General features: G+C 46.9%; 2 protein-coding genes across 2 annotated transcripts in view; one reads left to right on the forward strand and one right to left on the reverse strand.

Annotated features, from left to right (window-relative positions):
* The window catches only part of CFAP57 (cilia and flagella associated protein 57), a 68,236-nt gene extending 53,673 nt beyond the window's left edge, over positions 1 to 14,563 (reverse strand). The window contains exons 1-6 of the mRNA XM_010862624.1: positions 14,475 to 14,563; positions 14,079 to 14,251; positions 8,823 to 9,139; positions 7,164 to 7,450; positions 4,788 to 4,995; positions 1,324 to 1,476 (exon numbers count right to left, since the gene is read on the reverse strand). Coding sequence (XP_010860926.1) covers positions 1,324 to 1,476; positions 4,788 to 4,995; positions 7,164 to 7,450; positions 8,823 to 9,139; positions 14,079 to 14,235 — 1,122 coding nt within the window. The 5' untranslated portion in view covers positions 14,236 to 14,251; positions 14,475 to 14,563. The remainder of the gene's footprint in view (positions 1 to 1,323; positions 1,477 to 4,787; positions 4,996 to 7,163; positions 7,451 to 8,822; positions 9,140 to 14,078; positions 14,252 to 14,474) is intronic.
* A 31-nt stretch (positions 14,564 to 14,594) lies between these two features.
* EBNA1BP2 (EBNA1 binding protein 2) overlaps positions 14,595 to 14,895 on the forward strand; it is a 6,897-nt gene continuing 6,596 nt past the window's right edge. Inside the window, exon 1 of the mRNA XM_010862625.1 lies at positions 14,595 to 14,869. Coding sequence (XP_010860927.1) covers positions 14,804 to 14,869 — 66 coding nt within the window. The 5' untranslated portion in view covers positions 14,595 to 14,803. The remainder of the gene's footprint in view (positions 14,870 to 14,895) is intronic.

Genomic DNA, 14,895 nt, shown 5'->3' on the forward strand with positions numbered 1-14,895 from the left:
CTTGAAAACATTGTGCTAAGTGAGGGAAGCCAGTCACAAGAGTCTACATATTGCTATGAAACATTCAGAAAAGGCAAATCTATAGAGACACAGACATTAGTGACTGGCTAGAGCTGGGGGGTAGAGAAGGCAATGGCACCCCACTCCAGTACTCTTGCCTGGAGAATCCCATGGACGGAGAAACCTGGTAGGCTGCAGTCTTTGGGGTTGCTAAAAGTTGGACACAACTGAGAGACTTCACTTTCACTATTCACTTTCATGCATTGGAGGAGGAAATGGCAACCCACTCCAGTGTTCTTGCCTGGAGAATCCCAGGGACGGGGGAGCCTGGTGGGCTGCCGTCTATGGGGTCGCACAGAGTCGGACACAACTGAAGCAACTTAGCAGCAGCAGCAGCAGAGCTGGGGGGAGGCAGATGGGATGATGGGAGCATAATAGCAGGGTTTTTTTTTTTTTTGAGTGAAGAAATGCTCTAAAATTGATGGTGGTAATGGCTGCATAACTCTATGAATATACTAAAAACCATTGAATTGTACACCTTAAGTAGGTGAATTGTATAGTGTATGAATAACTCAATAGTGTTATTATTTTAAAAACCATCATTGCTGAGAAAGATATATTAAAACCTCCTGTGATTGTAGGTGGTTTATTTTCCTTGTTGTTCTGCCAAAGTTTGCAGGCTATATTTTGAGTCCATGCTATTATCTGCATACAAATTTAAAACTGTAATGTCTGCTTGATAAAATGAACCTTTTCTAAGTACAAAGTGCTTTTTTTTATCCTTTTTGCTGCAATATCTACAGTGTATTCATACTGGCTTTCTTTATTATTTAAAAACAAAAGCAATGATAAATCTTTACACATAAACATCTTTGTGCACAGGAGCAGGTACTGCAGTACATTAAATACCTGAAGTACACTTGCTTGCTGAGGAAAAGATAGGTACAATTTAAATCTGAGAGAGACCTTCAAGGTGTTCTTCAAAGAGGCTCAGTTCAGTCATTCAGTTGTGTCTGATTCTGCGACCCCATGGACTGTAGCACGCCAGGCTTCCCTGTCCATCACCAACTTCTGGAGCTTGCTCAAACTCATGTCCATTGAGTCGGTGATGCCATCCAAAGAGGCTACAACAATCAGATTCTGGTGTCCCCCACCCCGGCCCCCTGCAGGTGTTGGAGTGCTCCTACAAGGACACCTTGAAATCAGAGTTTCTTTTGCTTTATTATGAAGGGGTGCATGGGCCTATTCTCAGGAATTGGATTAAAATTTGCCCAGTGGTGACCTGTCCCCAGGCTGGCAGGAAGCGCTGCTGGCGAGACTCACCTTGCTGATCTCCGTCAGGGACATGGTGATGCTGTAGAGCTGGTTCTTGCTGGTGCTGGCGATCAGCGTCTCCTCGGAGGGGCTGAAGCACATGCAGAGCACGTCCTGTTTGTCCGACTGACTTGGGTCATTGCTCTGTGGATCTACAGGAATCTGCCCGAGACACAGGACAGCGGTCAGCAGGCCTCTGCATTGTCAGGTGTCCTTGGGCTTTAAGATGCTCTTGGATACTTGCAGCTTCCAGACTCCTGATCAGCCTGCGTCCTGGATCTCCTCAGATGCAGAGAAGGGAGGGCTTGAGGTGGTTCAGTTTCTGTGGGTTTCCTACGCACCTTTAAGTGACTAGCGGCTGAATAATAAGCAGCGGCACAGGTGAAACGGATCCATCTGTACATCTGCTTGAAATCCCCCCTCAGAACAAGCGTTAGTCTAGCCCCACGCTCGCCCAGCGGGTGGGAGCTCAGTGCAGGCGCCTATCTGCACCAGGTACACAGCGCTTCAGGGCAGTGGAGGGGAAGGTTGAGGTCTTTCTATCACGTGGGGTGGGTGACAGGGCAGAGAGAAGAGAAGGGGTCCCGCAGCTCCTGCAGCAGTCTCAGGGGCCTGGAGTTCCCAGTGGACAGTATTAAATGAGGTTTCCTCCTCCCTGTTTTTCCTCTCCTTCCACGAACAACCAAACTTACTGAAATCTGGTCTGCATATACCACCTTTGCATCCTCACTACCCACTCAGTTCTTAATTCCTTATAACGTGGCTTCCACTGCCTCATTTACTGAAACTGTCCTCCTGAACATCAGAACTTCCCTTATCACCAAAGCCCGACGCCCTGCTCAGCCTCATCTTCTGGGCTTTCCTAGAGCCTTCAGCCATGACCTGGGCACCTTCCTCCTCTGAACATCCTGGAATCTTGTGCTGCCCTCCCACTGCGTGGAGTTGTCTTCCTCGGCACCTTCTAGCCCGTCCTCATGAAGTCTACTCCCTCTGCTCTCTCTGGGCAGCGAGGGCTCTGGGAAGCCTTCCCTGACTGCCCTGGGCTGAGTGGGCCCTGACAGTCCCTCAATGTGCCCACAGTACCCAGGACTTCCCTCTGTTGTCCCAGGTGTCACACTGCATAAAGGGGAACAGGAGCCTGCGGACTGGGGACCTTGTCTGTGTCCCCTGGTGCTTGGAGCAGGGCCTGGCACATGGCAGGTGCTCAGTGACTTCGTGGTGTGGCCTCACACCCTCCCCCAGGCAGTGAGGTCCGTGGGGGAAGTGCCACATCCGATGTGCCCACCGCAGGTCCCACCCTGGAGCCTGGCCCCTGACAGGTGACCGACAGACATTTGTTGACTGAATGAGTGAACGACCTCGCCTTCTCAGTGTCCTGCTGGGCTGTCATCCTGTCTCAGTCTTGAAATTGGGAAACACTAAGTAGTCATGTATGGATGTGAGAGTTGGACCATAAAGAAAGCTGAGCGCTGAAGAATTGATGCTTTTGAACTGTGGTGTTGGAGAAGACTCTTCAGAGTCCTTTGGACTGTAAGGAGATCCAACCAGTCAATCCTAAAGGAAATCAGTCCTGACTATTCATTGGAAGGACTGATACTGAAACTGAAGCTCCAATCCTTTGGCCACCTGATGTGAAGAGCTCACTCATTGGAAAAGACCCTGATGCTGGGAAAGATTGAAGGTGGGAGGAAAAGGGGACAACAGAGGATGAGATGGTTGGATGCCATCACCAACGTGATAGAACATGAGTTTGAGTAAACTCCAGGAGTTGGTGATGGACAGGGAAGCCTGGCATGCTGCAATCCATGGGGTAGCAAAGAGTTGGACACAACTGAGCAACTGAACTGAACTGAACTGAACCGCATCCAGTGATCACACAGATGTTTAATCCTTTCGATAACCACCAGGGTGAGCTGTTTCCTTAATGAAGAGACACAGGTTTGTTACATTCAGCAACTCATGTGAAGTCACTCAGCCAGGAAACCTTAAGAGTCAAGTCTCATTTAATGTGTGTTTACCACTCCATATCCAATGACTTCAAATCGCCCACACTGTGTATTAATATCACAGGCAGATCACTTTTCTGAAGCATAGTGCTTCTCCACTGAAAACAGGATGCCTTGCCCGTTTACATACTCACTCTTCAGGCTGGCGTTTGCCATCTTTTCACCAGCCTTAGTCTTCTCGTTCCCTTCAAGTGACTTAAGGCCCCTCCACTGGGGAACAGATATCTCCCCAAAACACCACTGCTCCCTGTCAGCGGTACCTTTGCTTAATTTCCTCCCTTCACCTGGACTTCCTGATCTGTTTCTTCCTGTCTAATGTTATCCATCCTCTATAACCCTTCTTCAATGATGACCTTCAAACACTTTGAAACCTTCCTGGTTCTTCCCCAACCAGGTGAAATCTCTCTCCACAAAAGTCTGTATCATTTCTTCCCCAAATATTTACTGAATGCCTGCTGCATACCAGGTGAAAGTGAAAGTGAAGTTGCTCAGTTGTGTCCGACTCTTTGCAACCCCATGGACTGTAGCCTACCAGACTTCTCTGTCCATAGGATTTTCCAGGCAAGAGTACTGGAGTGGGTTGCCTTTTCCTTCTCCAGGGGATCTTCCTGACCCAGGGATCGAATCCAGGTCTCCCGAATTGCAGGCAGACGCTTTAACCTCTGAGCCACCAGGGAAGCCCAGGTAGTTTTCTTTCCTTTTTTTTTAAAAAGATGTTTATTTACCTATTTGGCTGTGCCGGGTCTTAGTTGTGGCCCACGAGATCTTAGCTGTAGCATGCAAACTCTCAGCTGTGGCAAGTGGGATCTAGTTCCCTGACGAAGGATCTAGAAGCCAGGTCCCCTGTATTGAAAGTGCTGCTGCTGCTGCTGTGTCGCTTCAGTCGGGGGCCAACTCTGTGTGAGCCTATAGACGGCAGCCCACCAGGCTCCCCTGTCCCTGGGATTCTCCAGGCAAGAACACTGGAGCGGGTTGCCATTTCCTTCTTCAATGCATGAAAGTGAAAAGTGAAAGTGAAGTCGCTCAGTCGTATCTAACTCTTAGCGACCCCATGGACTGCAGCCCACCAGGCTCCTCCGTCCATGGGATTCTCCAGGCAAGAGTACTGGAGTGGGGTGCCACTGCCTTCTCCATTGGAAGTGCAGAGGCTAGCAACTGGGCCACCTGAGAAGTCCCATATCAGGTGGTGTTCTTGATGTTAAAATATCCATATACATTATGGGAACACTGAACTTGAAGAGAAAACAATTTGCCCAAGTTCTCCCCCAGGATTCAGATCCTGAGCTCCCTATTTCTATACCGCAACTCTGTCCAATCCATCCTAAAACTGCCCTCAGGACAAATGGCTCGAGTCCCTTTGTGCTCTGCGCTCAGCCCCCTTCCCTGGTCGAACGCTGCGTCAGTGCTCTGCTCCTGGAGGACAGTTGCCAGTTGGACCCCAGCATTGCTGCTTCCTCCCCTCCTTACCCGGATCTCCCTGCTCTCACGGTAAAACTCCTTGTCTTCCATCTTCTCAAACAGCAGAACTCTCCCTGGCCCAGCAGAACAGGCAAATCCCTTTGAATAGGCTGCGATGGCAAACACCTGGGGCAGCGACAGCTGGCTGTGGCTGCTGGTCATCATGACCTGCTCGTAGGAAGGGACTGGGGAAGTGACTGCTGGAAATTCGATCAGGCTGGAAAAGAAAATAGCACATACAGATAACAGAGATGATTCCAAGGAGATGAACTGTGCCAGGGATGAGAAAGAAGGACTGTCCTTGGGCGTGGGAGTGTGGCTCAGATGGTAAAGAACCTGCCTGCAATGCGGGAGACCCAGGTTCCATCCCTGGGTCAGGAAGATCCCCTGGAGAAGGGCATGGCAACCCACTCCTGTATTCTTGCCCGAGAATCCCATGGACAGAGGAGCCTGGCAGGCTATAGTCAATGGTGTCACAAAGAGTTGGACACAACTGAAGTGACTTAGCATGCATGCACATGGGAGAAACCACTCAGTGTGAGCCCCTTCCCACGGCCTAAATGTGCCCCTTTGGCTGGGAGTGCTACTGGGGCTCCATGGGAGATGGAAGGTTATACACTTATATGGAAATCTGTAATGCTCTGTGGTCACTGTTTTTATTATCATACTCATTTTGTTGTTTAGAAAAAAGTGGCTCAGAGGGGTTGTTTCCAAGATCACACAATTAGTAAGGGGAAGAGCTGAGATTTAAATCCAGGTTTCTGCTTCCTTCCCTCTCTTCCATCCCTTTCCCTTTCTTTCCTTCCTTCCTTCTCTTCTTCTTCCCCTTCCCCCTCCCTTCCTTTCTTTCTCTTTCATTCATTTATGCATATTTGCATTCACTCATTCATTTATACAACATTTACCAGAGTTATGTTAACGACTCTGTGAAACAATGATAAATAAGTTGACCCAGTTCCTAAGCTGATGGTCTAGGGGGCGTGTGATAAGGACTGTCAGGGACTGCTGAGTAGGATGGCAGTGGCCAGTTATCAGCTAACAAGAAAACCTAAGGACAGATATAGAAGAACACCTGTCTGAGATGAGCAGAGCCTGGGGGCTCCCAGCTGAGACCGGAAGGACAAAGAGGGATGTGGCAGTGTCCAGAGGAGTGGGGTCAGTGTAGGGGCAGACTGAGCCCAGAAGTAGGAGAGTGCATGAGGGATATGCGGTAGACAGAGGCAAGAGCTGCTGCTGCAGATATAGAGAAGTGTCAGAGTAGCAAGGACATGTGGGCCAAGTTCGAGAGTCTGAGCTTTATCCTTGGAGTCCTGGACTCACTCAAAGATGGTGAACACAGCAAACTGGAGGGAAATGGCCTTATTAGGAAGTTCTCAACATAATCATGACAAAAAGGAAATGCCACTGGCATGGGGGTGGTACAAAGGGGTGAATCCAAAGACATTGAAGAAGAGGAATCTACAGGGTGCTGTTTTGATTGCAGGCTCGGGTATTGGGATCAGACATCTGGCTTTGAATCCTGGCCCGTTACTTAACAGTGCTGTGATCCTGGGTGAGGCATTTAACCTCTTAGAGTCTACGATATGGGTGTGATAATAATATGTACTATGTAGGGTGGGTAAGGCTCAAACGAGGTTATACACAGAGTGTTTAAGGCAGTGTCTAGACCACACAATGGTACTGTCCAATATGAGTGAGATGACTATGATTGGCTGCAATAGAGGTAAAATCGGCAGCTTCACCCTGAGCCCCTTCTCTGGTCCATACACTTCTGTCACCCTGACTGACATTTCCTTGTATTTCCTTATTAGTCTGCTGCTTCCTATCGAATTATAAGGTCCTGAGGATGGTGTCCCCAGCATTTAGCAAGATGCCTTGCACACTGCAAAAGCTTGGTGGACATTTATTTAATTGATTTAGTAAACTGGGAAGCCATATTTTCGAAAATAGGTAGTTTTGAAGACTAAGTCATACCAGTCTGTGAAACTGTTAGTTGTTCAATTGTGTCTGACTTTTTGTGACCCTCATGGACTCTAGCCCACCAGGATCCTCTGTCCATGGAATTCTCCAGGCAAGGATACTGGAGTGGGTAGTCATTCCCTTCTCCAGGGGATCTTCCTGGAAATTGAACCTGGGTCTCCTGAATTGCAGATGGATTCTTTACTGTCTGAGCCACCAGGGAAACACTTATAAAATGAGGTTAGGTATAAAAATAAAAATAGTTGTACCTAGGTTATGGTTATAAACATCAAATTTGACCCTGCATATGGATGAACACTAGAAAAGATAAAAGGAATGATTTTTAAAGAGTGCTGTTTTAGGGGTGTTGCTATTGGCAAGATGAGTGTGTTTGTCTAAGAACTCCAGCCCAGATGGCATTGTTACCTCTCTGATTCCTGGATCACCCCCAGGTTCTTTGTCTCGCTGGTGGGCTCCTTGACCACGATACTTGTCTCCCAGCGTTGATCTCCAGATTCAAAGAGGAAGAGTCTGCCTGTATCAGTGCCAGCAATAATCTTGTCATCGGACACCCAGGTGTGGGCGAGATAGTTTTGGGGTTCTCCCCTCTGAAAATTAGTTTGCTTCAGGGTTCCCTCAGCAAAACGGAGAAGCTTAAACATCCCATTTCCAGTGATACAAATCTGAGTGTTATCCTGGGGATTGAAGCTCACCTGTAAAATATGAAAGAATGAAAGAAAAAGAGACATAAAGAAAAAGAGACATACTAAACTTGATGGAATTATTTCCCATTTAACTAATTATTAGTTAGTCCAAGTAGTTCACAGGATCCTTTAAACATCACTAAATCATATAATTTTAAGACATATTTGATAAGAGGACAGATCTATGTCCATTATATTTGTAGGGTCCATGAGTCAAATTAGGAAACCTTCAAAAGTCATCTGATGAAGACCAAAAAGCAGGATGAGCAGGTCTTGACAATCACCAAACTCTGTGTTAGCAAAACAGAATGAAAGCTCAGCTAAAAACAGACAAACGAGGGTCAGGCAGGTTTATGTGGCCTGTCCAGGGAGAAGGAGCCACATGTCAGGGACTAGCCTCCATTACCTTTACCCTCATCCCCATTTGCAGTCACAGTCAATCTGGCACCCACACTGGATGGTGGGCACCTGGAGGGGCTGCGGCTTTATCTCTGTATCCCCAGGGGCAGGTTCAGAGCAGGCATCCGGTGAACGCTTCCTGAATCTGTTTGAGACAAGGTGCTCCCTGCTCCGAATAGGATGCTGTAGCATGCCTTACTATGACCTGGATGAAATAATCCTCAGGCTCTACTTGTCTTGGCTCTGATTCTGTAATCACCAAGCAACCTGTTGATTAACAATTTCACTTCTCAAGGGAGGAAACACAGTGGATAGATGATGTGTGTTCTGGTTGTGACATGCTGGTTCACACACCAGCCTCTTGTGAGAATAACAGAGTCTGTGCCCAAGATGCTGATTAGCCAGTATCTCTGAACCTGAACAGAATTGTGCGTGGACCTGTAAAACTGAGCATTAGATCTCAGACCAGGTTGACTGCTCCAAGCAAAGTCTCCTTGGGACCCGACCAGCCTCCTGACACGGCCTCTGCATTTTACCCTCAAAGCACAATAGAAACTTCTGCTCCTCACATAACTGCAATTTCATGGATAGCTTCCTAAACATTTACGACCTCACACCACTTTCCTGAAGTCTTCCCACTGCCCAGAAACGCTTCCCAGTAGAGGCCAGGTCTGGGGAGAGAGCAAATTGATCAAACTGCCTCTGAACCTGACTTGTGACCAGCAAGCAGTTCTGGGCCAAAATAAAGAACATAAGCCCTGGGGTCAGGGAGTCCTGGTTCTGCTAAATTGTTGGAGCCTCAGTTCCTTCATCTTTAAAACAGAGACAATAATTATGTATACTTTATATAGTGTTGTGTGGCAAATTTCCAAATGCATTTTAAGAAATCAGCACTATCCCTGGCATATAGAAAGTATTCAATGAGGGACAGCTTGTACTATTTTTTAATAATTTGCATAATATTTGTTATTCCGGGCAGTACCTGGAAGACAGCATTGTTCTGAGTGTCGATTCTAACAATGGCCATGACTTTCTGTTTTTCCCACAGCCAATAGACAAGGTTTGATTCTGGAGGTGAAGTCTGAGTCAAGAGGTATTTGGAGTCTGGAGAAAAAGCCATGCAAATAAACTTCTGAACTGGGAAGTCAAAATTATTAAGGATTTTGCGCTTCCGGCAGGGGATGGCTGACAGTTCATAAATGGTGATGACAGGTTTATCTTGCACAGTCTCCGAGACAGCGAGGTAGCGCCGGTTGGGACTGATGGCCAAGGCCAACATGCCCTGACTCTTGTCTGAGCCTGCAAACAGAGGAGAGGGGCTGATGAGGGGTGACCATGCATTCATCAAGATTCAGCACAAACCAGGCACCGTGGTGGGTGCTGCCAAGGCAACGGGAGAAAAGTGCAGAAACAGATAACCGCTGATCCTTGTATCCTTCAGTACAACTGTGCCTTGGCTATTTTGAAAATAACTAGGATGGGCCCCTCACTGAGGTCGTGGTGGGAGAAGTCAGGGAAGGATTCCTAAATGAGGACAAAGTGAGAACAGGATGGGGGTGGGGCAGGTCAGGAAGGGCAAAGGTGTGGACGTGAGAAAGGGTGTAGATGGTGGGGGAACTACACACAGTGGCCAATGGCTGAGCATCCTCTGTGAGCCAGGGATGACCTAGATGGGTCTTGAAGGTGCAGCAGGGTCAGATAACAGGCCATTATGCCCTAGACAGCCAGCACTCCATACTCTTCCTCCACTTTTCGCTCAGTCGTGTCCGACTCTTTGCGACCCTATGGACTGTAGCCTCCCAGGCTTCTCTGTCCATGGGATTTTCCAGGCAAGAATACTGGAGTGGGTTGCCATGAGTTTGGGTAAACTGCAGGAGTTGGTGATGGACAGGGAGGCCTGGTGTGCTGCGGTTCATGGGGTCGCAAAGAGTCAGATACGACTGAGCGACTGAACTGAACTGAAACTCATTTATGTATTTCTTTATCCACTGTATTTATTTATTTGTGTATTATTGGGTTTCTGGGATATTTATACTAGGACTAGCTTATTTTTGTAATCATATCTTCATCATGTGTTTGGATACCTTGCAAAGTAGAGTCTCAAGGAAAGAGGGAGAAAAAAGGAAATGATAAATTCCATTCTGGATATATTGTGTGAGATACGTACTGTGGAACTTTCAAGTAAAGAGGTCTTAGCAGGCAGCTTGATATGATGAAAGCTAGAGGAGATGTTTGGACTGAAATACAGATTGGAGGTAAAAGTCATGGTGGGGCGTTGAAAGTGTGAGTGTAGACAAGACTGCCAGGAGAAGGCAAAGGACAACAGGTGACTCCCCTCCTCTGTGCTTCTGTACCAGGGCTGTGCCTGGCCTAGCAGGTGTGCTGCTCGTTTACATAGTCCCAGTGCTCATTTGAATACACACCTGTCCCCATTACAATGCTGAGAGCTCCTGGAGGCCAGGGGCCCTGGCTTTCTGGCTTATTCATTCTTTTAATCACTAGTGCCTGACTCCCAGTGGGTGCTTAACATGTGCTGACTGATCGCAGTTTGTAAATACTTTCCTGTTGTTTTAACCTAGTTGATGACTGACTTCTCCTTGAAATATGTTCACCTCCTATATGGATTTCCTCTTTTTGGCTACTCCTCCAAAGACTCTTTTCCAGGTTCTTCCTCATTTCCTGGCACTAAATGTAGGAAGGCCCCGTAGCCCAATCTTTATCCTTCTTTTCTTTCACAAACACATTTACTCCCTGGGTGATCTAATCCATTCAAAGGATTTTTTTTTTAAATTATTTTTTGGCCATGCTGCAAGCATGTAGGATCTTAAGTTCCCTGACCAGGGGTTGAACCCATGTCCCCAGCATTGAACGTGCAGAATTAACCACTAGACCACCAGGGAAGTCCTCATACTAAGGACTTTGTATTTCACCTCTATGCTGCTGCTGCTAAGTCACTTCAGTCGTGTCTGACTCTGTGCGACCCCATAGACGGCAACCCACCAGGCTCCCCCGTCCCTCGGATTAGGAACACTGGAGTGGATTGCCATTTCCTTCTCCAATGCATGAAAGTGAAAAGTGAAAGTGAATTCGCTCAGTCGTGTCCGATTCTTCGTGACCCCATGGACTGCAGCCTACCAGGCTCCTCCATCCATGGGATTTTCCAGGCAAGAGTACTGGAGTGGGGTGCCATTGCCTTCTCCCACCTCTATGCTAACAACCTTCAAATTTTTGTCACCAGCCAGGGCCTCTTTCTCTTGAATCCACAATCGACATCAATTGAAATTGAAAAAGTACTAGTTGCTGAGTCGAGTCTGACTCTTTGCTACCCCATGGACTGTAGCCTGCCAGGCTCCTCTGTCCATGGAACTCTCCAGGCAAGAATTGACATCAAAGTGCTCACTTAAGACCCTATTTGCATCTCTAGCAGGCATCTCAGTCTTCCCATGTCAAACACTAACATTCCACACAAAACCTGCTCCTTCTGCAGTCTTTCCTGTCTCTATTAGCAGCAACTCCATCCTTTCAGTTGCTCAGGCCAGAACCCTTGCTTCTTCCTTTTCTCTCCCAACTACATCAGGTCGATGAGGAAACCTGTCACCCTCACCTTCAAAATAGAGCCAGGCTTTGATCTCTTTTCACCATCCCTGTTACCTGCTACCTGCTCCATGCCACTATGTTCTCCCAGCTGGATTACAGCAATAGTCCTTCAGCTGGTCTCCTATTTCTTCTCTTGTCCCTCCTTAAATCTATTCTCTGAACAGTAGCCAGAAGGAACCTTTTGAAACATAAGTCAGATCATGTCACTCTGCTCAGAATCCTCCATCCCAGCTTCTCATTTTCCTCAGAGTAGGAGCCCTTGATCTCAAAGCCCATGTGATGTTGCTCTGCTTACTTCTCTGCTTCACCTTTCGCTCCTGCTCCTCTATTCACTCTGCTCCAGGCATACTGGATTCCTCACTATTCCCCTAGCACACTCAGCACCCTCCTAACCCAGAGCCTAAAAGACGAAAGGTAAATGTGGAGCGCATCAAAGAGATAATATAGGAGAATATATTAATAAGCTTGAGTAAGGTTGATAAATTTGACTTCATTAAAACCAAGAATTTCTGTCCATCAAGATACCATAAGGAGGAAGAAAACACAAGCCCCAAACTGGGAGAAATTATTTGTAGTATGTATACGTCTGACAGAGGATTAGCATACAGAAAATATAAGAAAGAAAGAAAGAAAGTGAAGTCGCTCAGTCGTGTCCGACTCTTTGCGACCCCATGGACTGTAGCCTACCAGGCTTCTCTGTCCATGGGATTTTCCAGGTAAGAATACTGGAGCGGGTTGCCATTTCCTTCTCCAGGGGATTGTCCCAACTCAGGGATCGAACCTGGGTCTCCCACATTGCAGGCAGACACTTTACCATCTGAGCCACTAGGGAAGCTGGCTTCCCTGGCTGACAGAAAATATAGTGTGACCATAAATCAGTAAGAAAATTACCCCCAAAAACATAGAAAATGGATAAAAGATTTAAACAAGACATTTCACAGAAGATTAAACAGGAGTAGCCCCTTAATCATGTGAAAAGATATTCATCCTCATTGTGAAGTGAAGTCGCTCAGTTGTATCCGACTCTTTGTGACCCCATGGACAGTAGCCTGCACCAGGCTCCTCCGTCCACGGGATTTTCTGGGCAAGAGTACTGGACTGTGTTGCCATTTCTTTCTCTAGGGAATCTTTCCAACCCAGGGATCGAACCCAGGTCTCCCACATTGTAGACAGATGCTTTACCGTCTGAGCCACCAGGGAAGTCATCCTCATTAGTAGTAGGTAAATGCACAAAACATTAGAAGTAGAACAATAGCAAGGGGTGGTGAGGTTGTTGGGTAACAGCAGTGTGAACTAGTACTGCCACACTACTGTTTTGGTGTGTGTCCTGGAGAATCTCTGCACAAGTAGATGAGAACACTTGAATGCAAGAATGCTTATAGCACCATGGTTTGAAATAGCAAAAAAAAAAAAAAGAAAGTGAAAGTCACTCGGTTGTGTTCAACTCTTTGCAACCCCATGGACTGTAGCCTGCCAGGCTCCTCTGTCCATGGAATTCTCCAGGCCAGAACACTGGATTGGGTAGTTGTTCCCTTCTCCATGGGATCTTCCCAACCCAGGGGTCAAACCCAAGTCGAACCCAATGTGATCGAACTCTCATTGCAGGCGGATCCTTTACCATTTGAGCCAACAGAGAAGCAAAAAAAAAAAATGTTGGTTCTCAAATATCCATCAACACTAGAATGGATAAATATATTTGAGACATTAGAGTCATATGAGGGAATACTGCATAGTAATAAAAAGAACTCAGTTAACATGTACAAAATGCATGAATCTCAGAGTATGTTGTTAAACAAGAGAAGCACGTCACAGAATATATACACTACCATTACATTTATACGAAGTTGGAAAGCAGCACAAACAAAAACAATATCTTACATAAGGCCACACAGATAAATATGTGGTAAAACTATACAGAGAAATAAGGGAATAATTACAAATTCCAGGATGGAGTGAGAGTGGGCACATGTGAGATGAATGAAGTCAGGGAGAAACACTGGAACTGGTAATGTACTATTTGCTCTCCTTTTGGCAGACTTTCAAAGCTTCATTTTACTATAGTTCTTTAAATACTACACATATGTAGTATACAGTCTTTTGTATGCATGTCACAATAAAACAAGTTGAGCGTAGAAAACAGTGGGAAAGAGTGGCTAAGGTGTGAAAATCATGTATATCATTAGCAGGACCAACGTGAATAAAACCAAATGTTACAGTATACAAATGGTTATTTCTGACCTGGGGTAAAATCTCTAGTGTCTTCATCATAAATGGATTCAAAAGGTCTGTACTGAAAGTGGTGTACTCTAGAAAACTGTTAGAGAAGTCAAAAAGCAGCCCTGGTGATGACAAAGAGAGTGATACTGAAGATGCATGAAACTCTTCAAAAGAATTTTTTTCCATTAGATCACAGTGAAAATAAGTACCTTTGAATTAACAGGATTTTACATGTGACTTTATGTATGATTCATTAATCTATACATTAAAATAAGGCAAGTAGACATGTATTTCTTCTACATTTATAAAACTATACGTATATTCAAGTTGTCCAAAAAAGTTTTCTTTCAATCGTCGTATTGGGATTATGGTGTTATATTTGGTTCACACGGTTACCTAGGTGTCAGACTGGAAACAGTTTTACCTGGAATGAATTTTTGCCATTTCTGATCCACATTGTACTTCACACAGTGATTTCCTGAAGGAAATATAATGATCTGTTCATCGAAGAAGAAGACATTGTTGGACACGTGGGATCGAAGACCAAAAACATGCAGCGACTGAGCTACCACAGTGGACATGGTCCCGGTAGTTCCGCTAAAGATGCAACGCAGCTGGTGAGCACCGAGAAGCGCGAAACCCCGCCCACTCTGCCGCACCCGCCCCGCGACACGCCCGTGGCTCCGCCTCCGAACTGCTCCTTAGCCCCCTCTCCTTAGCAATCTCCTCCGGTGCCCCAGACCCAGCTCCTGCGTCTGCTCGTTCCTTTCGCCCTTGCGGCTTCCTGCTCCTCTGGACGACCCCCAGGGATCTCTCCCACCTGTAAGCTTCTGCTCTCTGGATCACCAGACCAGGCGTGTGTCCAGGGTACTACCCCTACGAATCCGAAGCAACCCGGCACTCACCGACGCCGGAGCGGTTCCTATAGCAACGGCAAACAGGAAGTATGTCAGCACCCGGAAGCGGAAGTCCTTTGCTCAGAGAGCTGAGGAGCAGCTGTTTGCTTCAGTGCGGTTCGAGTCCACGTGGGTCCGCTGCAGGAGGACAGGGGGCTGCAAACCGGCAGCGGCGAGGGGCGCCCTTTTCCAGGCGCTGGGGGTCTCGGGCTACTCCGCTTCCTCCGGTAGGTGTGGACTCGCGCGCGGTGAGATGGACACCCCCCCGCTCTCAGGTTCGGACTCCGATTCTGATGACTCTCTTGTCACAGACAGAGAGGTAGGTATCATCCGAGCTCGAGTCCA

The sequence above is a fragment of the Bison bison genome, unplaced genomic scaffold (assembly GCF_000754665.1).
Source record: "Bison bison bison isolate TAMUID 2011002044 unplaced genomic scaffold, Bison_UMD1.0 scf7180017864484, whole genome shotgun sequence".
Taxonomy (NCBI): Eukaryota; Metazoa; Chordata; class Mammalia; order Artiodactyla; family Bovidae; genus Bison; species Bison bison.